The 26,461-nt window shown below is 36.8% G+C and overlaps 1 protein-coding gene across 22 annotated transcripts in view; it reads left to right on the plus strand.

Annotated features, from left to right (window-relative positions):
* Nucleotides 1–17: 17 nt before the first annotated feature.
* AHI1 (Abelson helper integration site 1) overlaps nt 18–26,461 on the plus strand; it is a 215,986-nt gene continuing 189,542 nt past the window's right edge. For 15 of the 22 annotated variants that reach the window (XR_001347206.2, XM_023750218.1, XM_023750228.1 and 12 more), the window contains exons 1-11: nt 18–100; nt 943–1,015; nt 2,226–2,312; nt 3,803–3,927; nt 9,608–10,161; nt 12,641–12,819; nt 15,127–15,349; nt 16,782–16,974; nt 20,752–20,847; nt 21,731–21,916; nt 23,852–24,004. Coding sequence is in view for 21 of the 22 variants with exons in the window: in XM_023750218.1 (XP_023605986.1) it covers nt 2,285–2,312; nt 3,803–3,927; nt 9,608–10,161; nt 12,641–12,819; nt 15,127–15,349; nt 16,782–16,974; nt 20,752–20,847; nt 21,731–21,916; nt 23,852–24,004 (1,737 nt within the window). In the remaining variant the exon portion in view is untranslated. Of the gene's footprint in view, nt 101–227; nt 404–629; nt 651–942; nt 1,016–1,770; nt 1,906–2,225; nt 2,313–3,802; nt 3,928–9,607; nt 10,162–12,640; nt 12,820–15,126; nt 15,350–16,781; nt 16,975–20,751; nt 20,848–21,730; nt 21,917–23,851; nt 24,005–26,461 lie in introns of those variants that run through there. The other 7 variants (XM_023750222.1, XM_023750223.1, XM_023750219.1 and 4 more) reach the window with 7 other exon arrangements.

Here is a 26,461-nt window from a genome sequence, read left to right on the forward strand (position 1 = left end):
TGGGCGCTAAACCGCCAGCCCGCCCCTCCCGGCGCGCGGGGTCTTTTCGCACCGTCTGGGGCAGCGGGACGGGCTGTCGGCCGCACGGCGTTTCCTCCCCGTGAGTACGCGGCTGGCCTGTGCCGCGCCGCCCGGGGAGCGGCGCCCGGGGGCTGCTCGGGGCCCGTGGGCGCGGGGGGCCCCCCCCGAGCGGACGGATGTGTTTTTGGGGAAAAAGACCTACTTTTTCCGGCTCCCCTTCCCTTCCCTGGGCTCCACGGATCTGGATTGTCCGCGTGGTGTCCCGACGGAGTGAATGCAATCTTTGCGTTTCCTACTCCCGGTTCTGGTTTAAACGTTTTCAAAATAAGAGAAGTACGTTTAACCCCCTTTCGGATGTCGCCCTGGTACTGATATTGAACCTGTGAGTGCCTTCTTAATGACATCTGAGAAGGGGTGATGGAGGCGTTTCATTTTTAAGAAAAAAGTCAAATTACATTAGTAGGGTCTTTTCGATATGTATAAATAGAGGGGGAAAAAGTAGACTAAGAATCTCTACTGTGAAACATCTGCTGATTGGAGTGTTTGCCCCCCCCCTGCCTTCACCTGTTGCATTAATGATTGCTGTCACTGAGCTTTCAGGAAGAAGATCACGTAGTTTTAAGACTATGGTAAATTTTAAAAAGATATTTGAAATAATTCAAATACCAAGAGTATTTTTAAACCAAGTTTAGAATCTTGTTTATTTGTGTAGACTATCATTGATTTATTAATTGAATTTTGTACAAAGGGTTTTTGTTTATTTTTCCCCTATGCTATAAAATTCTTTAAAGAGTTATCCAAACCTCACAACTTTTTCTCCCCTTAATCTTTAGGGATGTTTATTTTGCCTGTGTACTACTTAGTTGTTACCTAACTTACAAAATGAGGTGTATTTATATAATCACTCTTTTCTTTTGTTAGCATTTCTTCTCAGAGTTTTCTGTCCGAAGTACCTTAATACTGGAAGAAAATGATAATTGCTGAGCCGACCCAAGTAATGTTTTCCTTTTCTTTTAAACGTTTTTAGTTTTATTCTTAGAAACATATGCATCTTGGCCCTGGCTGGTGTGGCTCAGTGAGTTGGGTTTCACCCTTGCACCAAAAGATTGCTGGTTCCATTGCAGTCAGGGCACATGCCCAGGTTTTGGGCTCTATTCCCAGTAGGGGGCTGTCAGGAGGCAGCTGATTTATGTTAGGTTCTCACATTGATGTTTCTCTCTTCTCCCTTCTTCTCTCTCTGAAAAAATCAATAAAACTATTGCACATGTTATGTTCTAATGTAGGAATTAATGTTTGTTTTGGACACACCCCCATCTTTACTACACTTGATCTTAGCCAAAAGGCTGAGAAGCGATACACACACCCCCATCTTTAAGTAAAGTTGGCAATTCAGGAATATATATACAGTGGGGCCTTGACTTATGCGTTTAATTCGTTCCGAGGCCGAGCTAGTTAAGGAGCTCGTTAATTCAAATTACTCTATCAACTCAATGCAAAAAATCAGCCGAGAGACAGCTGGTATCTCAAAAAACTCGTTAGTTGGGACACTCGTAAGTCAAGGCCCCACTGTATGTATGTATAGTATGTGTGTGTGTGTGTGTGTGTATATATATATATATATACACACACACACACACACACACACACACACACTGAATTTACCCATAGTTTTGATACACAATATCACACACCCACATATTTATTTGAGAAATATGGGATGAATGCTTGTGCTCACCTTCTCTATTGCAGCAGCATTTTCAGTGGCAGGTTCAGTGATTTTAAATTCATTATCTGTGAATGTGCTCCCCACAAGCCGACTTGACTAACAGAAGTGTGTGTGCTCCTGGGAAAGTCAATCCTGAGATGGAATTTGGTTTCTTAAAGGTGCATTGCAATGTTCATTTTTTTACTTGAAACACTTTATAAAAAGTGTATAAAAAGTGTAACATACCAAGTTACATGTTTATTGCCTTTCAGTTTTTTAAACTTTTATTTCAAATATGTGACTATTTTATTCAAATGTGATCCAATTTGCTTCACTTTATGTTGGACTCTAAACTGATTCAAATGTATTCAAGTTATTTACATAAGATTGAGGTAAGAGAAATTGGTATAAACCTGATGACATCATTTTGCCTAACGAGTGTATTATAATTTTTATTTGGAACTTCCATATTCCAAATAAATCCTCTTTGTTTTAATAGGATCCTGAGTGAGTTAATGCTTTACATTGCAACTCAGTGCTCTCCATAAAACTGAGATTATGCCCACTGGTGAGACTTTTATGAAACGTATGTATACAATACAATTTATTTATTTTAAAGTTTGGATTATTTTAATGGGTGCTTTAACAGATTAATGAATAAGATAGATGTTATCAACCAGATATTAACATTTAGAGATATTTGAGAGTTTGATATTAAGTTTTCTACTTGATGTTGGTAATGAAGGTTAGCATGTATTCAATGGATGGCAGTTTAGGACTCAACTGGACAAAGTAAATAATAATCACAACATATGGTTAGTTTTCGTTTTTAATCATCAAAATGGATGTTTTATTCTAAACAGTCAGAGGCAAACTTTTTCTTAAAACGCAAGCCAGTAGATATTTTAAGCTTGGTCTCTGCTCCAACTACTGAACACTGCCATTGAAGCACTAAAGCAACCATAACAATTCTTAACAGAGTGGGCATGGCTTTGTTCCAATAAAACTTTATTTACATAAACAGGTGACAGGCATGCAGGCCTTTTTTGCCGACACCTCCTCTGGGACATTCATTCATTCATTCATTCAGCATTTATTTAATACATGTTTGAGTATTTATTCTATGCCAGACTCCGTAATAGTAGCTAAGGTTATAGTTGTAAACCACACAGTATAGTAGAAGACACAGATGGTAAATTTATTTATAGGTATACACAAATAATTACACAGTTTCAAGTTGGGTTAAGTGCTGTGAAGGAAAAGAATTGTCTGCTTGCTTGAGAAGTGGAGAAATTTAGATGAAGTTGTCAGTAACAGTTCTACTTTAGATTTATCATTAAACAGGCAGCTTCATACCAGCCATGCAAGGAGTGAAAAGCATCCACCACCAAGAAGCAGCCTCACTTGGGGAGGAACTTGTTCTGACAGAGGATCTAGAAGGGCAGTATGGCCAGAATGTAGGGATCTCAGGGGACATTTGTCTTGATTTGAAGCTGTAGAGGTAGGTAGGCCAGGAAGTATGAATCCTGAGGCACAGAGGGAGGGCTTGTTTTATTTCTGTCTTAAGTGAAATGGGAAACTCACAGGGTCCTAAGTAAGAGAATAACAGGATTTGATTTATATTTTAAAGGAAAAAAGCAACTTTCAATTTTTTATATTTGTTGAATGTTGATTATTGACTAGGCAAGTGTTAGCCGTTTTTCATGGAAAATGATCTTTGACATAAGAGCATTCTGATATTACATGTAAGGAAGACATTTAGAAATGTTAACTAACTTAGCTAAGGCCATATAACTAAGAGTAATAGATGCTACCGTGCATCATAAGTAAAAAGTTAACTTATCAAAGGAAACTTTTAGAGGTTGCAAACCAAAAGGTAAGAGGGATACAGATGAGTGTGGTGTCATCAAAGCCAAAAGAAAAGTTTTTTTTTTAAGAAGAAAGGACTGGTTAGTTGTTCTAATGTAGCTGGAGAACTCACGTGGGTCCTTATAAGACTGTATTCTTTAACATAATAATGTAGCTATGTTATAGTAGAGTTATTTAGAAAATGACATGAGTCTTCATTATTTGTAGTTGAGAGTGAAGCCAAAGTAAAAACCGAAGTTCATTTTGAGGAATTGCTTAAGACTCACAATAATCAAATATACGAAAGAAAAAAACTGAAGAAAAAAATTGGCACGTCTGGAGAAAAAATCTCAGTGAGTAATTGATTATTTGGTAATGGTGACTTATGTATATGCATAAAGTTATGACTTTTCATATTAAAACTCTAAGGAACTTTGGAAATTAAAAACAGTAAATTCATATCATGGTTAATAACACATGGTAAAATGAAATTTACATTAGAATTAACATCACTTTTGGAATATTGAGTTCAGCATTGAGTGCTGTCCTACAAGAATAACATAGACAAACTGGTGAGAGTGACAAGGGGGTAATGGAGAAAATCAAAACTAGCCATATTACACATATTTGAAGAAAATAGAAATCTTTAACTCAGAACAACTTAGAACATAATATCTTCAGATAATCCATGAAAACTTAAGGCACTAATTATCCTTTTGTACTTGAGGTATACTTCAAATGATAGAATTTTTGACAGCACAGTTGGAAGGATTAAAAATACAGAACTCAAAGCAATACTAAATCAGCAATTAGCTACAACCTGATTTCCAGGGTACAATAAAAAGTCTGTAATAGTATCCACAATTAGTGCAGATCTATTTAGTCTTCAGACTTATCTCATTATTTCAGTTGCACCTTTTACTTCTTTGACCACAGTCTGTTATGTGCACAGACACATAAACACTTCATGCATGTTCTGATAATTGGTACATAGTTGTTGTTTTTTTTGGGGGGGGGGTGCAGTAGTTTAATAATGAGTTGTAGACATCCTACATTTCACTTATAGCAAATTTACCCTATTCTGTATTGTCATGTGACTTGTTTATTTTAATATTCTGTCTGGTGGACATCAGTGTACACTAGCATTGTATATTCTCAAGTGAGGCAACAATAAGTGCTAACCTTGGCTAGAAACCAGCCACACACATGCGGGAGGTTCATAGTACACCAGTGTATTACCTGCACGCCAATTTAGAATTACTGGCAGAATGGGGAAGATGAGGTCTCCCCTAATGCATACTGTCCTAAAATAGAATGTGCTGCCTCTGGTGGTACCATTATACAGGATGGTAGGGAATAGTGACATTCAGGGGATGGAGCATTGCATATTGGTATATGCCCTCCCCTTGGGCAAGGTGGTGTCCATTGGTCAAAAACAGAAAGAATGCTGGAAACAGTTGTCTGCAGGATATTTTTATGGACTCAGTCAAAGTAGAGCCTCACATTTTCTCTCACTGTCAGAACTTGGCTTTTGCATTTCCAGCCAGATATGCTCAGGAAATGGGCAGAGGATAGTACATTTACCTAACGTTCAATTTAGATGTTGGGGAGGGACAGACAGTTGTGAGGTGACTAAGCATAATCTACTCAGTCTCCTTTGGCAAACGCCAGGGCATTCAGGGTATCTTTTCATTCATAGATAAGTAGCCTAGGAAAAATATTTAGAAATATTTTTCTCGTCAAAAGAAGGAATATTCCTGGGGGAAATTTAAATATGTTTTGTTCATTATCACTATCTAACCTATATCATCTTGAGTTTCTCCTATCTCATTTTATTCTTATAACTTATTTCATTGAGGTGATATCTGCTTCTATGAATGACAATTTCTAAAAATTTTATTTTGTATGTTAAATTAACTTGAAAGGGTGGAAAATATTCTAGATTCTCCAGCTTTTAATAATATCCTTCAGCCCGGCTAGAGTGGCTCAGTTGGTTGAGTACCGAAAGGTTTCTGGTTCAATTCCTGGTCAGGGCACATATCTGGGTTGCAGAGTCGATCCCTAGTTAGGGCACATGCAGAAGGCCACGGATCAGTGTTCCTCTCTCACATCCATATTTCTCTCTTTCTCACTATCCCTTCCTCTCTCTAAGCATTTCCTCAGATGAGGAATATATATATCCTTCAGTTGATTCTTGTTTTCATTCACCTTTATCAAGCACAACATACCAAGGGCGCAGCTCAGTTCCCTGGATCCTGCCAAGGGCTGGTCCTGAAAACAGGCCTGTCTTAGGATTTGCAGGCTTTGAGCAGCCCAGATCTGCGGAGTTAACCCTTTTCTGCACAACCTCTAAAAAGACTGATTAGGAAAAAAGGAAAGAAGGCAAAAATTACCAATATTAGTAATATCAGAGAGGATTCATTTCAGTGCAGATGTTTCAGACCTTACAAGGATAATAAGGAATTACTATGAATACCTTTTATGATCATAAATTTAGCAGCTTATACAAAATTCACAAATTACTTGAAGGATGCAAACTACCAAAGCTCACTCAAAAAGAGAATGATAACTTAAACATTGTGGTGTGTTTTGTAATGGAATCTGTCGTTAAAAACCTGCCCACAAGGAAAACTAGGTGGCTAGTTTTTTCAGCTGGCTTCATTGTTAAATTTACCTGGTATTTGAGAAAGAAATAATAATTCTATACAAACTCTTCCAGACTATTTCCTTCATTACTTTCCTCATAGTTTGTATAATATTGCTACTACATTTCTGGTATTCACTGAGAGTAGAAAGAAAAATTTACATATGCCCCATTTTAACATAATGGAAAGCCAAGGTTATTAGGTATGAATATATTCATAGAAAAGACAAAAATAAGGTTCTGAAATGATTAGCAATGTGTGAAGCAACTAGAGTTGAGATTGGGGTCTTCTTTTTCTCTGTAAGTATTTTCTGTTGTTTTGTATTAAAAAAAATTTTTTTAACTGAAGCATATATTGCTTCTATAAGTGGAACATGTGAAAATAAACTTTTTTAAAAGGAAAATTATTTTTATTAGATTAGACTAAAGAAGATTTTTTTTTTTGAGGATTCAGCTTCATAATTCATCCTTAAAGAATAGATAGGACTGGGAACTATGTTTTAGGTAATCAAAAGAGTCTTAGAAATGGTAAAAAAGATATACAGGGTGTGGCAAAAGTAGGTTTATAGTTGTATTTGAAACAAAGTTTATCCTTATATTATTTATTAATTACTAGAGGCCCGGTGCACAAAAATTTGTGCACTTGGGGGGGAAGGGGGGGTCCCTCAGCCCGGCCTGTGCCCTCTCGCAGTCTGGGACCCCTCGGGAGATAACGACCTGCTGGCTTAGGCCTGCTCCTGGGTGGCAGAGGGCAGGCCCAATCCCTAGGTGCAGCCCCTGGTCCGGCTCAGAGCAGGGCTGATTGGGGAGTTGGGGCGCCACCTCCTGTCATGCACAGAGCAGGGCGGATTGGGAGGTTGCGATGCCACCCTCAGTCACGCTCAGGGTAGGGCCGATTGGGGGGTTGGGGCACCGCCCCCTGTCACACTCAAGGCAGGGTCGATGGGGAGGTTGCGGCGCCGCCCCCTGTCACCCACAGAGCAGGGACAATCAGGGGGTTGGGGCGCTGCCCCCTGTCACGCACAGAGCAGGGCCCATCAGGGGGGTTGGGGCTCCGTACCCTGTCATGCACAGAGCAGGGCTGATCAGGGGGTTGGGGCGCTGCCCCTGTCACGAACAGAGCAGGGCGGATAGGGAGGTTGTGGCCCCCGCCCCCCTGTCACACACAGAGCCGCAGGGCGATCAGGGGGTTTTGGGCGCTGCCCCCTGTCACGCTGATCCCGGTGCCGGGAGGCCTCGAGGCTCCGCTGATCCCAGTGCTGGGAGGCATATTACCCTTTTACTATATAGGATAGAGGCCTGGTGCACGGGTGGGGGCCGGCTGGTTTGCCCTGAAAGGTGTTCTGGATCAGGGTGGGGGTCCCTACTGGGGTGCCTGGCCAGCCTGGATGAGGGGATGATTGCTGTTTGCAGCTGGTCACACACCCTTCAGGGTGGGGGTCCCCACTGGGGTGCCTGGCCAGTCTGGGTTAGGGGCTGAGGGCTGCTTTCAGGCTGGCGGTTGACTGAAGCTCCCAACTGCTCCTTTTTTTCTTTTTTATTCTGGGCCAGCTTTAGCTCTGGCTCTAGCTCTGAGGCTTCCGCTGCTGAAAGCAGGTATCAGGTTTGTTTCGGTTCTATAATCGAAACACTGTTTCAACTCCAGCTCTGAGATCCTGGCCAGCTGAAAGCTGGTTTCTGGGGTTTTGTTTAGCTTCTATATTTGTTACAGTGTTTCAAACTGCCAGCTCAGAGGCCGGCAAGGCAGGCGGGGAACGTTGGAGTCCTCTGTCACTGAAGCAAGCAAGCCTCATGTTCGCTTCCAACTGCCTGGCTGCCGGCCGCCATCTTGGCTGGCAGTTAATTTGCATATCACCCTGATTAGCCAATGGGAAGGGTAGCGGTCGTACGCTAATTACCATGTTTCTCTTTTATTAGATAGGATTGTATTTTCCATATGAAGAACTGTAAACCTACTTTTGCCCCCCTGTATATAGGAATACTAGTTCTTTAACATTTTTCTGTCTTTTCACATATATCAGATATTTTCTAACTACTTTTAAATATGGGGATTTTCAAAAATTGAACTTCAATTTTTATTGATAAGCTCATGCATTTCTGAGAGAATTCTTCATTTTGATATTGGCTTCCATCTTTAGCAGTTTGCTTTTATCCATTCTGTTTTCAACACATATCTTAAACTTTTATTTCTGTCACTCAGAATTTTAATTCTGACTCCTGCAGTGATTTTGTTTGTTTGCTTCTTATTTGTTTTTACATCCAGCATGCTTTGGAATTTTTTTAAATTCTTACTTTGTTTCTGCTATTCATTTTCCTTCATTGTTAATATTTCTGTTTTATTGGATTTGGTGGCTTTTTCTTAATTGTGCTACTTTCTTTCAATGTTTGTTAGTTTTTAGTTGTCTAGTCATCTTTCTAAGTAAGTATCTCTCTCTCCTGCCTGTTGGTTGTATTCAACCAAGTCAGCTTCTGCTGTTGGTGAATGAAGCATGCTGCCACATCTCTCTGTGCTCAGCTGTTTCATCCTCTTAGTGAAAGTCACCATCTAACACAAATGGAGGTGGGGGACAGAGTTGTACCTCCCAACTCCTCAATTGGTTACCCTCAGCCTTATCCCCTCCTTCACTTTGTAATTTCTTTACTCTGAGTGTGTGGCCTCTCCAGACTTTTTTCTGGGGAAATCTTTCCCTATGGACTGTGGTATTCTCTGGGAGTTTCTTAATAGATTTAACCCTGCCTGCTTTTTATCCTTAGGAAATTTCTGAAAATATTTATTTTATTACTAGTAACATTCCTATTTGATTTCTAGCCTTTTTTATATTAAAAATATCTTACTTTAAATAATTTTGATTGGGGAAAGAGGTACTGGTGTGTGCTTTGTCTGTCATTTGATTTAACTTGGTAATATTTAATCTTTGCAGTATTTTCAGTGATACATTTGGACTAATTTCAGGTTGATCCTAGAGCTATACACTGTTGGTTTTAGAATGTGATTATGAAGCAAGATAAATGACCTGTGCATGTTTTCTGATGGGGAACCTGAAGTTAGCTCAGAGGCCCTTTTACCAACTTCTCTTTATTAGGGTATGGATCATTCTGCCAAAGAAGAAATAGCATTTGAAATTTGAGCAATTAACTTCTTAAAAGTCATTAAGGACTTTTTCACATGTTAACTCATTTGATCAGAAGTTACCCTCATTGATTGCCAATCTAACGTTGAAAGAATGAACTAGGAGAGTGCTTATCAGGTGCTCTAGAATGTCACTGTTCAAGTAAAAATATTATATAATTTTCCAGTATTACACATTATTGAGCACTAATCATTGTGTTTTATCTTTACATAACTAAACTATGCTTAGCTGAAACTTTGTTATTATGTCTTCTCCTAGCTTGACACTGTTAGAAGCAATCCTCGGAAAATTAAAGAAACTGAAAGTGATGAAGTAATTGCTGCTAACACTAATAACACGAAGAAGAGCATGCGAGTCATTAAAAACAGACCAAGCAATCCACAGTCAGCAACTGAAAATCCAGGTGATGAAGGGAGTGTACAGGAAGACAAGCAAGAACAGGTAAATAAGATTACAAAAACAGTGTGCCAGGTGACTACACAAGAAATGGAGCAGGAAACTTCTGAGAAAGTGGACTTTCTACATCAGAAAGTTCAGATGAGGTTACAGCCAGGTTTTGCTGATCACAGAAGTGAGATGGCAAATGAAGAAAAAGGAAATAATTTAGATGAGGAAGAACAACTGAAGCAAGTATACCAGCTCCAGGTAGCCGAAGAAATGGCAAAGGAGATTAAGAAGAAAATAAGAAAGAAACTCAAAGAACAGTTGACTGACTTTCCCTCAGATACTTGCTTGCATGACGACAAATTGAGCAGTGAAAAAAAAAGAAAGAAAAAAAAGAAAGCTCCAATCCTGCCTGATGCTGAAACAAGGTACTTTATATTCATAAATATAAAATGTCTTCTTAAAAAAAACCCTATTATTTTCAGCTTTAAATGATATCTGTAGTTTCACAAAGAAAATTCTTAAGACTTTCATTTGGACACATTGCCAGTACAGCAATAACAGCTAACGTTTTATAAAAGTTAACTCATTTATTCCTTATAACAACCCTATAGGGAATAGTAATATCTTTTGTAGATGAGAAAACTGAAGGGTTTATGTTACAGAACCAGTAAGAAGCTGAGCCAAAACCTTAGCAGTGTTGCTCCAAAGACTACCCTTAACTACTCACTTACATCTGCTTTTTAAATAATACAAACTGGATTACTCCCCCTTTTTTTGAGTTATAAATACCTGTTTGGATATATGAATATAGCATTTTCCCCTTATACAAATAGCATTTGCTCATTGTAGGACATACAGAAAAAAAGAAAATAAAAACAATCCAATCATCCAGACATGATTACTATAGGTATTAGCAATTTGGTATTCTACTCTTTTTCTGTATATGATGCTTATATATGTATGCTTGCATATACAGTGTGAATTGTGCCTATATTCATATAATATGTCTCTGCTTGGTGAAAACAAAATAAAACATGTCCTTTAACTACCATAATTTATTTTCTGTAAATCCATATTTAGGTAAGCACCTTGAAGTGGGAGCATTCAGTATTCAACTATTGCCTGGCACACAGGGGCAGTTTTCCCTAATGTTCTCATCTAAAAATAATTCCCCTTTTATCAAAAGCTAGATAACCAGTGGTAACAAAGAGAGGGCAAATAGAGTTGCTAGAGGGATATGCTAGTATATTTATTATCAGTTGCTGCATTAAAAAAAAAACCACACACACACACACACACACACACACACAAAACAAAAAAAAATACTCCAGAATTTAGCACTTTAAAACATCAAGCATTTATTGTCTCATCAGTTTTGTGAATTAGGAATCTGGGTGTGGCTTAACTGGGTGTCTCCGACTCAGGGTCTCTCACAGGCTACAGCCAGGATATCAGCTGGGGCTGCAGTTATCTCAAGACTTGACTGGGTTGGGGAGGATCTGCCCAATGACATTGCTGTTGGAAGGCTTGGAAGATCCACTTCTAAGCTCACTCATGTGACTTCTGGGAGGTCTGAGGTCCTGACTGGCTTTTGGCCAGGGACATCAGTTCCTTGCTATTCAGACCTATTAATGTGGGCTACTCACAACAGTGGGCATTTGCTTCTCCAGAGAGAGAATTCACAGTCTTTGGAATCTAATCCTATGCATAACATCTGTTACTTTTGTCATACACTTGTCTACTTAGAAGTATCAAAGGAAGGGGATTACACAAAGCTATGAATAGTAGGAGGCGGGGATTATTGGGGGCCATCTCATTGGCTGTTACCACAGTATATTATAAGTTTTCTTCTCATAGCTACCATATGAATTGGGAAGCCATGCTCACTATTAGATAAATTTAGTTCATGGCCCTGGCTGGTGTGGCTCAGTTGGTTGGGTGTCGTCCTGCACACTGAGAGGTTGCCAGTTTGATCCCCAGTAGGGGGTGTACAGGAGGCAGCCGATCGTTGTTTCTCTCACATTGGTGTTTCTCTCTCTCTCTCTCCTTCTCCCTTCCTCTTTCTAAAAATCAGTGAAAATATTTTTAAATAAAATAAGTAAATAAATTTAGTTCATAAATTTTAAATAAAGCCATGGTTGATATAACAGTGACATGCAAAGGGTATTGTTTTCTTTAAGTAATAGTATTTGATGATGTACTAAAATATGGCTTTCTGAGATGACTAATTGAAATCTTTTTTAATTTTTTTATTTCTCAACCTCTTTATTGAAATATAATTTTATATATAATGGAAGTCAATTTTTGATTATTTAGATACAGATATTTTTTACTTGATAAATTACAAACTTTACTGGCTGGTTTCTCACTACAACAATATTTACTTCTGGGATGCTACCCTTTTACTATTTATTAGTTAATCTGATGCACATTTTCATTTTCAGCCTTCTGAAAATGTAGTGGCACACCAGCAACTGGAAAACAAGCAATTTTTAACTAGAAATGAAAGGTTGAATATCTGAAGCCTTTTGAAAACAGAACAAACTGAGAACACATGTTTTGCTTTTAAATAAAGTAATTTAGAAATGTCGTCTTTTATTTGACAGCAAGGTGAGGATGCTTTGATCAATCCTATGTGAAAACAGATCCATTGCTGATAAAATACAATTTCATTTCCCCCTGGTGTTTAGAGCTCAGTTTAATTTGACTCCTGGGGAATATCCATGTCTGGTTTGACAGCTAACCATTTTAGTGCAAAAGAAAGCGTATGTATCTCCTAGTTGGAAATAATATTGATTAATATTGATTTTAGGATTATCCTTGCCTCTAGTCACTGTTCACTTTGCTGCAGTATGAATAATGATAATATATAGGTAATGACGTATACTTCGGTTATACTTGTAGGACATTGCCCTTTGGTGACACAATTCAAGGTGAACAAAAGAAGAAAAGTCTAGTTGGAACAGTTACTTCAGATAATCATCAAGATGATGAAATAACCACTGTGGAACAAAATGTAGATGACAGCATGCAAGATGAGACAAAATTCAAACCAAGGAAAAAGAAAAAGAAGCCTAAAGCAGGTTTGTTATCCCGATTAATTGAAAAATGTGTTCCTTGGTAGAAATAACTCGATTTTAGAACTTTCAGTCCTTAAAACTAAAAATCTTACAAAGATATAATTTAAAAAATCCAATATAGAATATTTGGTACTTGTTCTTGTATTCATCTAGATTAAAACAGTTCATTATTTGTGACTGTGTGTCTCTGTGATAAGTTAGTATCTACTTGAGTCATCTCTAATTCCTGACTTAATTTAATTCAACTCTAGAATAACATTAACGTTGTAGTTGCTATTATAGCATAGAAGATTTCTTCTTTCTACCATTGAATTTAGAATCCTAAATAATTTAGACTCATAGTTGAAAGCTATAAATGGTCAACAGCCAGTAAACATTTCAGATGTTGAGGCTGCATGCTTCTGTCAAACATGGGGTCTTCCCAATTCCTCAGCCTAAGTTAGCTTATGTCCTTCTCATTTTTCTTTTTCCCTTTTTGCTTTCGATCTTCCTCTTTGCTCATATCTTTCCTCTTATTTTCCTTTACTTTTTACTCTTTCCTTTTTCCTACACCCTTTTGTTGTTGTTTTCAGTTTCTATTTAATTGGCCAAAAACTGGCACTATCCTAGGCAATTTCAGAATTTATGGTACTTATTCATTGGATTATGCAATTGATGATGTTTTATGGTTTCTGTAATTAAATTTTGGAAAAGTGTACATATTATAAATATACTACTTAGTGAATGTTTACAGACTGAATATGCATATAGAATCATCATCCAAATAAAAAAACAACATCATTGGCACCCAGAAGTCCTCTCAAGTCCCTTTCTAGTTCATTGCCCTTTAGGAGCAAACACTATCTTGGCATATAAACACTGTCTTGACATAAAAAATAAACGTATTTATTTTTGCCTGCTTTTCTACTTTCAAATAAATAGAATCATAAATACTCTGCTCTTTTGTGTCTGGCTTTTTTCACTCAAAATTATTTTTGTGAGATTTATACTATGGTTGCATGTAGTTAAACTTATTCATCATCAGTTCTGTTTTTGTACTGTATAGATATCCATTGTATAAATATAACACAATTAATTTACCTATTATATTGATGGACATTTGAGTTTCTTGTTTTAGGTGGTTACAAATAAAGCTGTAATGAATATCTAGTCATGTCTTTTGGCAAGCATATGTATATATTTTTTATTGAGCATATTCTTAGGAGTAGAGTTACTATGTCATAGATTATGTGGACTTTTCACTTTAATAGGTATGTCCCATTTTTCCAGAGTTGGTTTACCAATTGATACAGGCAGTATTTGAGAGCCTCCATTGCTCTATATCTTCACTAACATTGGTGTTAATATTTTGAAACGTTAGCCATTTTTAGTTGTGTATATTTCATCTTGACTTTAATTTGATTAGTGAAGTTGAACATCTTCTTCATGTTTGACTACTTGGATTTCTTCATTGGTAAATTTGTTCAAGTTTTCAGTGTATTTTCTTAATGGAATTAATCTGTCTTTTTATTAATTTGTGAGAATAATTTATGCAGCTAGTCATTAATCTTTTCTTATATAAAAATATAGCTGCAAGTCCTTCAGCTTACCTCTGAATGCATCTCCCTTCCTTGAATGTTAGTCCATACATTGTTTCTGTACTTTTCTCATGCCTTTAAAAAGTACTTTTCTGATGCCTTTAAAAATAAAGTCTTTTTAATTCATTTGGCTTTTCAAGTTTTTATTATCAGAAGCATTGACCTACTACATCCTCTCAGAAGCATAAATTACAGTTATAAATGAATTGAGTGATATATATTCCACTTGGAAAAGACCTAGATAAAATTATTTTTATCTTTGCTCTCTTTTTCTTTTTTGTTGTTGGTCCTTATTAGGGAAAATAAAGATTCCTTATTTTAATGTATTAGGAAATGCAGTGTTTTACTCTTAGATTGTTGTCTGATATTGCCTGGCTTTTTCTTTTGTTGTTTAAATATATTTTTATTGATTTTTAGAGAGAGAAGAAGGGAGAGGGAGATAGAAACATCGATCAACTGCCTCCTGCATGCCTCCTATTGGGGATCAGACCCACAACCTGGGCATGTGCCTTAACTGGGAATCAAACTGATAACCTCTTGGTTCATGGGACAGTGCTCAACCAACTAAGCTACACTGGCTGGGCTTGTCGAGATTTTTCCTTAAAGTTTCTTTATTAACAAAGACAAATAACCATGAATCATTAAGATTAGGCTATATGAAAATTCAGTTTACATTGTTGAGTATATTGTGGGAAAAATGAATTGCAGTGTTGATTTTCTTTCATACTTGTAGTTTCAGATGATAATGAAGACACTGAGGGTGATAATGGTGTTCATGAAATAACAAGTCAAGATAGTCCAGTTTATCCCAAATATTTGCTTGATGATGACCTTGTCCTGGGAGTTTACATTCACCGGACTGATCGACTTAAGTCAGATTTTAAGATTTCTCGCCCCATGGTAAAAATTCATGTGGTTGATGAGATTACTGGTCAGTATGTCAAGAAAGATAATAGGTAATTTTTTTATTTTTTTTATTGTACAGCCAACCCTTTGGATTGAAAATGCCTATAGTAGAAGTCCTCTTTTCTGCCATTGAAAGTCATTGTGAGTAGGGCTATGGATTTGTATTGGAGAACAGTTTACCAGTTGTAGATGTTTACCAACAATTCACACCGATCAGTATGTTTTATAGAAGAAATGGAGAGATCTGTTAATTTATTGATTCATTTTAAGTGGAGGAGAGTTGAGAGAGTTTCTGCCAAGCTGAATGACTAATTTATGGCATTAAACTAGCATTGTAAATCTTTTTACGTTGCACTGTAAATGCATTAGTTTTCTAACTTCATATTTTTGTTTTGAAGTTATTATGTTACCTGGATCTCAGGTAAGATAAATGAATCTTGAATTTAATTTTATTCCTATTATTACTTCCATAGCTAATACGTGCTTGAAGACACAAATAAAAAATACAATAAAATGAACAATTATACTAGAACTAGAGGCCCGATGCACGAAATTCGTGCATGGGGGGAGGGGACCCTTCAGTCCAGCCTGCACCTTCTCCAATGCGGGATCCCTCAGGGGATGTCCAACTGCCAGTTTAGGCCTGATCCTGAATCTAAGACCGCTGGCTCCTAACTGCTCACCTGCCTGCCTGCCTGATCGCCCATAACCGCTCTCCCCTGCCAGCCTGATGGGCCCTAATCCGCTCTCCCCTGCTGGCCTGATCGCCCCTAACTGTCCTCCCCTGCTGGCCTGATCACCCCTAACTGCCCTCCCCTGCCGGCCTGATCGCCCCCTAACTGCTCCCCCCTGCCAACCTGATCGCTCCCTAACTGCTCCCCTCTTCTGGCCTGACCGCCTCTGCCTTGGCCCTTGCCACTGTGGCTTTGTCCAGAAGGATGTCTGGAAGATGTCCGGTCTAATTGGCATATTACCCTTTTATTAGTATAGATTTAAAAAGCTATCTGCTTGGAAAGATGGCAATGATGAGAAACATGAGGATTATCAAAAAGGTCATTCACTTATTCAGTTGTCTTAGGGCATATAAACCTTGAAAGGTTTACAATCCTATTGTGTCATTTTTTTTATTTAAATATACTGTACTATTTTATTTATGACAAACTCATTTAAGATTCTGAAGGAGGTACTTTATTCCAGCTTTGAATGCTGAAGGTATAGTCATACCTCTCACTTTATATTTCTATAATAAAATAATTATGTGAAACCAACTGATAGTATGTAAGTGCAAAATGAAGTACTACCCCTTAAGTCTCATAAAATTTATAATTTTCTAGATGGACAATCAAAGTAATTTTTCCTTATGAATCATGGCTATTCATTCTTTCTAGTTGCCTCACTTTGAATACCATATTTTTTTATTTTTTCTTACATTCTCAAATTTATAAAGAATTGTGTTAATAGAAATAATCTTTTTTTGAACAGTCAACGGCCTGTTTCATCTTACTTTGAAAAAGACAATGTGGATTATATTCTTCCTATTATGACCCAGCCATATGATTTTAAACAGTTAAAATCAAGACTTCCAGAGTGGGAAGAACAAATTATATTTAATGAAAACTTTCCCTATTTGCTTCGAGATTTTGATGAGAGCCCTAAAGTCATCCTGTTTTTTGAGGTATGAATTAAATAGAGCTATTTAAACTAAATTTTTAGTTGTTATCGTCGTCCTTCGGTATCCACAGGGGATTGGTTCCAGGACCCTCTGCAGATACCGAAATCTGTCAGTGCTGAAGTCCCTTTTATAACCTATATTTGCATATAGGCTGCAGCAGGGTATGCCTACACTTCACTTCATTCACATTGATTCAGCATAGTGCTCAGTGCATGGCAAATTCAAGTTTTGCTTTTTGGAAATTTCTGGGATTTTTTTTTAATATTTGTGATGTGCTGTTTAGTTGAATCTTCAGATGTGGAACTCACAGATACAGAGGGCCAATTGCATTGCAAAAATGTAAGCTATTGTTTTTAGTAGTTTAATATACAACCAAGTAGTGTGAGAATTTAATTTCTAGTATAGTGTTATAACATGCAGTGGAGATACAAGTAAGAGATACAAGTAATAGCATATTTGCTGAGGATTTACTAGTGCAAGTATTTAGCCATTGGATTTACTCTATTATTTAATCCACAACAATGCCAGGACTATTAACTGAAGTGTTGACTCTAATCTGTATCTATGTAATTCTACATTCTCCGCTTATTTCATGGAGTGTAAACTCACTTAATATCAGACTCCCTAAGAGTTTGTATACTACTAAGAGAAAAAGGTGAACATACACATATCACTTGACTAATACAATGTAATATATAACCAAATGAAGTAGAACTTCTTGGATGTGAAGGTTAGTGGAGGGTCTGATCAGTTAGGGAAAGCTTTATGGAGTAAATGGCCTTTGAACTGACATGCTATTCTAATTTTTTACTGCAAAAGAAATAAAAGAGTGTAAAGTGATTTTTTGAAGTGTAAAGTGATTTTTCTCAGTTATTCCAATTTTAAGTGCAGGTAATTTGTATTTGAAGCTAGTTTAATCCTAAATACCACATTTCTTTTATCTAATCCATGTTCTCTTTCCATAAGCAAAAGGAAGTTGAGAAAACCTATTTTCCAGTTTAAGCAAGATGGGGAATTTTAGCATGGGAAAAGCAAGGCATAACCAGAATCAATGATTGCTTTTGTAGTTACTTGTTTTTTGTTGTTGTTTTTTTTAAAATATTTATCTTTTTTAAAAATAGATATTATTGATTTTTTTACAAAGAGGAAGGGAGAGTGATAGAGAGTTAGAAACACTGATGAGAGAGAAACATCGATCAGCTGTCTCCTGCACACCTCCTACTGAGGATGTACCCACAACCATGGTACATGCCCTTGACCAGAATCAAACCTGGGACCCTTCAGTCCACAGGCCGACGCTCTATCCATTGAGCCAAACCGGTTAGGGCTGTTTTTATGATCTTTAACTTTTAGGTGATCTATGTGTGTTTAGGAAGCAAATATTCCACCATTTACATCTGGTTATGTATGATTTATGCAAAGCTGTGATTTTTTTAAGTGACATAATTTGTATGTCAAGGAATTTTTTCTTTGTCATAGAAATTTGTCATTTGTTACTATAGTATTCTTTCATATTTTACTAATATGAAATTTAAGAAAGATTCTTGGATTATAAACACTTTTGGTTGCTTCTTAAGTTTTAGTATAATGTGTTATCGTTTACAAAACTAACTTTTTTTTCTTAAATATATTTTTATTGATTTCAGAGAGGAAGGGAAAGGGAGAGAGAGATAGAAACATCAATGATGAGAGAGAATCATTGATCAATTGCCTCCTACACACCCCCCACCATGGATCGAGCCCGTAACCCGGGCATGTGCCCTTGACTGGAATTGAACCCAGGACCCTTCAGTCTGCAGGCCAACACTTTATCCACTGTGCCAAACCAGCTAGGGCCAAAACTAATTTTTGATTTCCACTTTTTAAGGGTGTTTTGAGGACAACTTGATAATATCTACCAGAAGTCTTTAAAATTTATTGCACTTCTAGGTATTTCTACTAAGGGAAAAATGACAACTATACAAAGATGTATGTGCAAGGGTATTTACTTAAGCACTGTTTATAATAGCAAAAATTTTAGAGATGTCTTTCAATCAGTAAGAGGTTTGGTTAAATAAATTATGGTATTTAATTTAATTTATGGTAATGCATGGTGTATGTAAATATTGACTTGAAGAGATATCCACCATAAAGCATATCAAAATAATTTGTGAAATAGCATTGGATCTGTGGTAGTAATATGGTATATATACATATTGACTTGAAGAGGTATCCACTATAAAGCATATCAAAATAGTTCATGAAATAACATTGGATTTGTAGTAGTAATATAGAAGTATTTAGGAATGCACAGAAAAGGTTCAGATATGTGTAAACCTATAAACATGTAGATGTTAATGTTAATCATCTCTGTATCTGGATTACAAGTTGTTTTTACTTTGTAATTATATTTTATATTGTCAGTATTTTTTAACTGAGCATGTATTACTCTGAAAACAGGTTTAAGAATATAAAGAATAGGGATGAGTGGAGTCCATATTATTTTTTAAAGCATTCTTCTATAAAGATTTGTTACCTCAGCTGAACTTTTGATAAATACCAGTAAGTTCAAAGTGATAATTTTTTTTTGACAAGTACCTAGAACAGCAGTTCTCAACCTGTGGGTCGCGACCCCTTTGGGGGTTGAAAGACCCTTTCACAGGGGTTGCATAAGACCATCGGAAAGCACATATATAATTACAAATTGTTTTTGTGATTAATCACTATGCTTTAATTATGTTCGATTTGTAACAATGAAAATACATCCTGCATATCAGATATTTACATTACGATTCATAACAGTAGCAAAATTACAGTTATGAAGTAGCAACGAAAATAATTTTATGGTTGGGGGTCACTACAACATGAGGAACTGTATTAAAGGGTCGCGGCATTAGGAAGGTTGAGAACCACTGACCTAGAATATAGATAGTCTCTGTGGCAGGTTGGTAATAATTCCATGAGCTTTGGCATCCAGACAGTATGGAGATATGTGAAAGAAATTTTCTTGAGAAGTCTAATTACAACATTTATACAAAAAGAAAATTCTCAATTTCAGGAAGATGATCCAAGTAAGGACCCAGAGATAAATAAGACCATGAGTTTTTAAATAAACAGTCCTTCGAAGTCTGCTCTCATACATTAAAAAAATGATCAAAGTTTAAGTATTCTAAATCTTGTGTACTAGTATTTGTGCCTAGACTATATTTAAGGTAACTAGTATTTTGTCTTGGGTTTTAAATAAATCTTAATTAAAGATCCTATATAATAAAAAGCTAATATGCAAATCGACTGAACAGCGGAACGATCGGTCGCTATGATGCGCACTGACCACCAGGGGGCAGACGCTCAATGCAGGAGCTGCCCACTGATGGTCAGTGCACTCCCACAGGGGGAGTGCCACTCATCCAGAAGCCCTGAGCCGGGCTCATGGCTGGTGAGCGCAGCGGCGGTGGCAGGAGCCTCTCCACCTCCTCAACAGTCAGACATCCCTCAGGGGCTCCCGGACTGCGAGAAGGTGTAGGCCAGGCTGAGGAACCCCCCCATCCCCTGCCCAGTGCACGAATTTCATGCACCGGGCCTCTAGTTTATTAATAAAAGAAAGTGGTCAAAAAATGGACCTCACTAACAGTATTAATTAACTTAAAGGTTAATGAAATTAGATGAAAATATTTTTCTTCCTATAAGGAAAACTTTAAAATGAACAAATGATTTTTCCATTTTCATAATATATTGTTAGAAAATATTAAATTTTAGGTAACCTAGTCTTCTGTGAAGTAATTTTTAAATATTTACTTACAGATTCTTGATTTCTTAAGCATGGATGAAATTAGGAATAACTCTGAAATTCAAAACCAAGAATGTGGCTTTCGGAAAATTGCCTGGGCATTTCTCAAGGTATGTTTTTATTCTGTTTCAAACACTTTAAAATAATCTTCTAATCTGATTGGTTGCTTTTCCCCAAGTTACTTTGGTTTCATATAAGGAGTTATGATCCAAGGTAAGATTGCAGTGGTAGAATTACTAATTCAAGCTTGGGTGATGTTCATTTAGGTTCTTAAACATTCATTGAGTGCCCAGTTTGTTCCAGGTACATGGTTTGGCTGTTAAGGATACAGCATAAAAAAGAAACACACAACTCTGTTGTCATTTATTCAACTTAACAAATATTTATTAAACCCTTTGTGTGTGCCAGTCACTGTTCTAGTCATGCCGGCCAGGGCTAACTAGATCCTTTTTAAGTAGGTATACTAAAACATTTTTTAAATGTAATGAATGGATTTAATAAGTTTGACCATGTTAATTACTATTTGAAAATGGTGTTGAAAATGGTTTTTAAAAATTAAAACCATAAGATTTTACCATTAAAAATACTGATACTAAACAAATGGAAAATTTGTATCTGTGTTTAAATAATATGTATTTGATTTTTATCATTGTTATCTTGAAGGTATATTGACCACCTTCTATGTGGAAAGTAACATTCTGCATAGAAATATAAAATTTTTATCAACCATCTGAAGTTGTATACGCAAAAAGAAAACTGTCAGGAAAATATTTTAATTTAAAAGTTGTTTATTTGGATTACCTTTTGTCAAAGTGATTTGGAACTGTGGTTAGCCAACTGTGTCAATGTTGTTTCCTTTGCTTTGTAAATCTTAAGGAATTTCTGTATGCCATATTCATCTTTTTAAAATGAGTTTGTGACTATATACTATTGCTTTATCTGATTTATTTATTGTCAATGAACATAAAGTGTTATTTGAATTCTTATTTTAAGCTTCTAGGAGCCAATGGAAATATAAACATCAATTCAAAACTTCGCTTGCAGCTATACTATCCACCTCCTAAGCCTCGACCCCATGTAAAAGTCGTTGAGGTTTTCGAATGGTGGTTAAAATGTCCAAGAAATCATTATCCGTCAACGTTGTATGTGACTGTAAGAGGATTGAAAGTTCCAGAATGTGTAAGTCAATAGCACATGTAAGCGTTATGTCCTCTGTTGTTGAGATTAAATAGTAGCATGTGTTCCATTTCTAAAAAGATAAGATCTCTAGAATTATTTTAATGAATTTGTAGAATAGAAAGTTACCTTCAGAGATGATGTATTCATCCTATAATAGCTGATACTTAAAAGATACTTAAATGAGTTTTAAATAATAAATACAGATTTCATTGTTAGGAAAAATGTGTTGTTTTTTTTAAAACTGTGGTGTTTTTGTTTGTTTGTTTTTAATCCTCACCAGAGTCTATGTTATTTTTGGTGTTTGTTTTGATGTCTTTTTATTGATTTTAGAGAGAGTAGAAGGGAGAGAGAAAGAAACATTGATGTGAGAAACATAAATTGGTTGCCTCCCATATGTGCTCCGACCAGGGATCAAACCTGCAACTTTTTGGTGTACAGGATGGCACTTCAACCAACTGAGCCACCCGGCCATGGTGATAATACTGTTTTTTAAAAATTAAAGATAAAAGAATCATGTAAAGCAGGAGTTGACAAATATTAATAAAGGACCAGATAATATTTTAAGCTTTTCAGACTTTATAGTCTGTGTTGCAGTTACTTAGCTTTGCCTTTGTAGCATGAAAGTAGCTGCATAGACATATATAAGTGATAATAAAACAATTTGAAAATGTGTTCCAATAAAACTTTATTTATAAAAAGAGTCAGCAGGATAGATTTGATAGATTTGACCTGGGCCATAGTTTGCAAACATGATTTACAGGCACATTTTTCACAATATTATTTAAATAGTTATAGACAGTATTTCTGCTGCTGTTTTCCATATATTAAAATTACTAGAGGCCGGGATTCATGCACTGGTGGGGTCCCTTGGCCTGGTCTGCACCCTCTTGCAATCCGGCACCCCTCCAGGGATGTCGGAGAGCCAGTTCCAGCCCAATCCCCACAGGCCAGGCTGAGGGACTCCACTGGTGCACGAATCTGTGCACTGGGCCTCTAGTATGTATATAAGATCTTTGGTTAATCTCTTCCCACCCTTCCCTCTCCCCTCTTCCCTCTGAGATTCATCAGTCTGTTCCATGTTTCCATGCCTGTGGTTTCTACTTCTGTGTTGAGCATCTGCCCCCTGGTGGTCAGTGCATGTCATAGCTATTGGCCAGTCTGGTCAGCTGGTCAGCCAGTCGCTTAGGCTTTTACATATATGGAAGATAATGATCTAGAAGGGGGTCCTAATATACATTGATATTATATATGGGAGGATTTTAACTTTAGGTGGTGGGCACATGGTGTAATATACAGGTCTTGTAACATAGAAACCCACACCTGAAACCTGTATGATCATGTTGACCAATGTCACCCCCAATACATTTAATTAAAAAAATTATAATGATCTTAGCAAAGAATATGTCCTAAAAGGAGCTGAAACTTTTGCTTTTGTCTTACTTGCTGTAACATATTTCAGGACAGTTGCATATTCTGTAGTTGATATTATAAACTGTGATTACAGAGTTGGTTTGCATTGATTTGAGTTAAATCTATTTTTAAGAAATGAAAGATTTAAAAAACTTTAGATCTTAATGATAACAGTTTCGTGTTATTAAAGCCAGAGATACCATCTTATATCAGAGCCATGACATAACATCTGATAGGTGTTGGTGAAGAGGCAGAAACAAAGGAACAGAGTTATTTAAACAGTATCATGTTGTCACTTGAGTTCTGTTTTTTTCTCTTTTCTCCCAGCTTCTAAGGCTTTTTGGTTATAGGACAATAATTTCAAGCAAGTTTCACTTTATTTAGAATAATGTGCAAATAAAAGTCGAATTTTTTCTGGATTACATTTTGAAAACATTTCCATGTCTGTTTCAATATTTTAAAAACCATCTATGCTAGGAAAGAGAAAAAAATTGACATGATATATCTTTTTCTATACATATTTAGGTAAAGCCATCTTACCGTTCTGTGGTGGCTCTTCAGGAGGAAAAAGGTAAACCAGTGTATTGTGAGCAACAGCGTGAGTCAAGTTCAGTAGACATAGAACCTGGACTAGAAGATTCAAAGGAAGTAGTGAAGTGGAAACGACTGCCTGGGCAGGTGACGTGTTTAATGTTGAGTTCATTTAGATATTTACTGATTTACTAGTAAACACTCCAACCACTCCTAGGGTAATTAGGTTGCTATTTAAAACTCTCAGATTATCCTTATTTATAATCACATATTGTCTTTACAATAATTCACTTGACAAGTAATGATAGAGTGTTTATCATTTGCATAAAAACACTATCTAGGTTGTTTGTTTAGGACCTGGGCAGTTTTATTAGTTTGCTAGAGCTGCTATTAAAGAAAAAAAAAAAGTGCAGACTGCTTGACTTGTACAACAGAAATTTATTTACTCATAGTTCTGCGGACTGGAAGTCCCAAGATCGAGGATTGGCAGGGTTGGTTTACTCCGAAGCCTTATTCTTGTCTGGCAGATGGCTGCCATCTTGCTGCCTTTTCATGGTCTTTTCCCCTTGCCTATATATCCCTGTGTCTCTTCCCCTTCTAAACAGGACCCTCCCTAACAACTTCATTTTAACTTAATCAGCTAGTTCAGGGGCGGGGAACCTTTTTTCTGTCAAGGGCCATTTGGATATTTATAACATCGTTCATGGGCAAAATTACCAACTTAAAAATTAGCCTGCTATATTTGGTCAAACATTTAATTAACTCATCCATAATGCCTTGACAGAGCGAGACCAAATGATTTCACAGGACTTCTACGCCCTATGGGCTGGACATTTCTCACCCCTGAGCTAGTTAAAGCCCTTCTCTCCAAATACTGTTACATTCTGAGGTACTGGGGTTAAGGCTTTAACAAATGAGTTTTGGTGTACACAATTCAGCCCATAACAAGTAAAAAGCACACATTTTTTTATATCTATAAGAGGTATGTCTCCTAATGGATTTTATTATTTTAAAATGTTTTTTAATGGATTCATAAAATTTTTTTTGCAGTCCCTGCCTCCTTCCTTAATCACATTTTGGTGGAGATATGTACATGTATATTCTTCTACCACAAGTAGAGCAGTATTTAAGCTTGTACTAAATTTTTCTTACTTGGTTAGTATATTTTATAGTAGCAAGAAGCATTGCTGATACAGTTTTGTAAATCACTTACTTGTTTCCACTAAGACTGGAGTGGTTTATTTTATGTCTGAGCCAATACCAATGCAGTTTATCTAAAAATCTTAACTTATGCAAACATTCAGTATATACATAAGGATGATTGTTTTCCCAGACCTTCTCATTGTCTGTGTTTTGCATCACTTTTGACATTCTTTTCTTTTTAAAAAAAATTTTTTTAAATTGATTTTAGGGAGAGGGAGAGAGAGATAGAAACATCAATCAGAGAGAATCATTTTTAAAAATTAAAGATAAAAGATATGTTATTTTTGGTGTTTGTTTTGATGTGTGTTTTTTTTATTGATTTTAAAGGGAGTACACCCCCACTGGGGATCAAGCTGGCAACCCAGGCATGTGCCCTGAATGGGAATTGAACCCCGGACCTTTTGGTTCATGGGTCAATGCTCAATCACTGAGCAATACTGGCCAGGCTTGAGGTAGACTTTAAAGGATGGCCATATTAGGGGTGGGTGAAGAAGGATAGAGAAAGGTATTTCATCAGGGGCCAAAGTTGTAAATAGATGGGAAAGGACTGAGGTATTCATCAGGCACTCAAAAACTTGGCTGGCTGGCAATGAGAGTTTGTAAGAGAGAGGGCTGTGTGATAGATTGGCAGGCCCATGTTGTGGAGTGTCTTGAATGATAGCCTAATTAGTGTTTGTGTGGGATGTGAGATATTAATGGAAGATTTTTGGGTAGGAGAGAAGCATTGTCTCAATCATATTTTAGGACAAATTGATGCTGGCAGTGGCATAGAGGAGATCTTGAAGTAGGATACATCAGAATGAGAGAAACCTACCAGATGGCAGGCAGTTGCAATCATTGATGTGAGATGAAAGAGTCTGACCTTGGGAGAATGGTGGCAAAAATGAAAAATAAGAGATGACTATAAGAAAGAAAGAATGGAGCAGCATAATTTAGTGACTGACAAGATAGTAAAGAAGGGGAAAGAGTCAAACATGTTGAGGCCCTTTATTGCTATGAAACTTTACTGGCTTTTCTAAATACAGTGTCAAACCCTGGAAATACAAAGAAAATGATAGTGGCTTTCAGTGATTTTAGCTTAGGTGGTTAGGCAGTTTTCCTGGGAGCAGCAGCATCTGATTATAAAACCTCCTGACTTTTCCTTCAGTTTTTTCCTCTTTTAACCTCATCTTCCTTTTCAGATGGAGAATGGAGGGGGAAAATGGGTAGCATGGTGCCTGTTACATTTTAGGTGCCTGTTACATATTAAATGTCTACTGAATTTTTCACCTTTCAGGTAGCTACTCATAATGCTATCTCCTAATAATGCTGCTAAATCTTGATACTACTTACCTAGTACCTATCTAGAATGCAGGCCCTTGACTAATAGTCTGTGATGAGCTCATTAAGCTTGACCTCTGA

The sequence above is a fragment of the Myotis lucifugus genome, unplaced genomic scaffold, assembly GCF_000147115.1.
Source record: "Myotis lucifugus unplaced genomic scaffold, Myoluc2.0 scaffold_11, whole genome shotgun sequence".
Classification (NCBI taxonomy): domain Eukaryota; kingdom Metazoa; phylum Chordata; class Mammalia; order Chiroptera; family Vespertilionidae; genus Myotis; species Myotis lucifugus.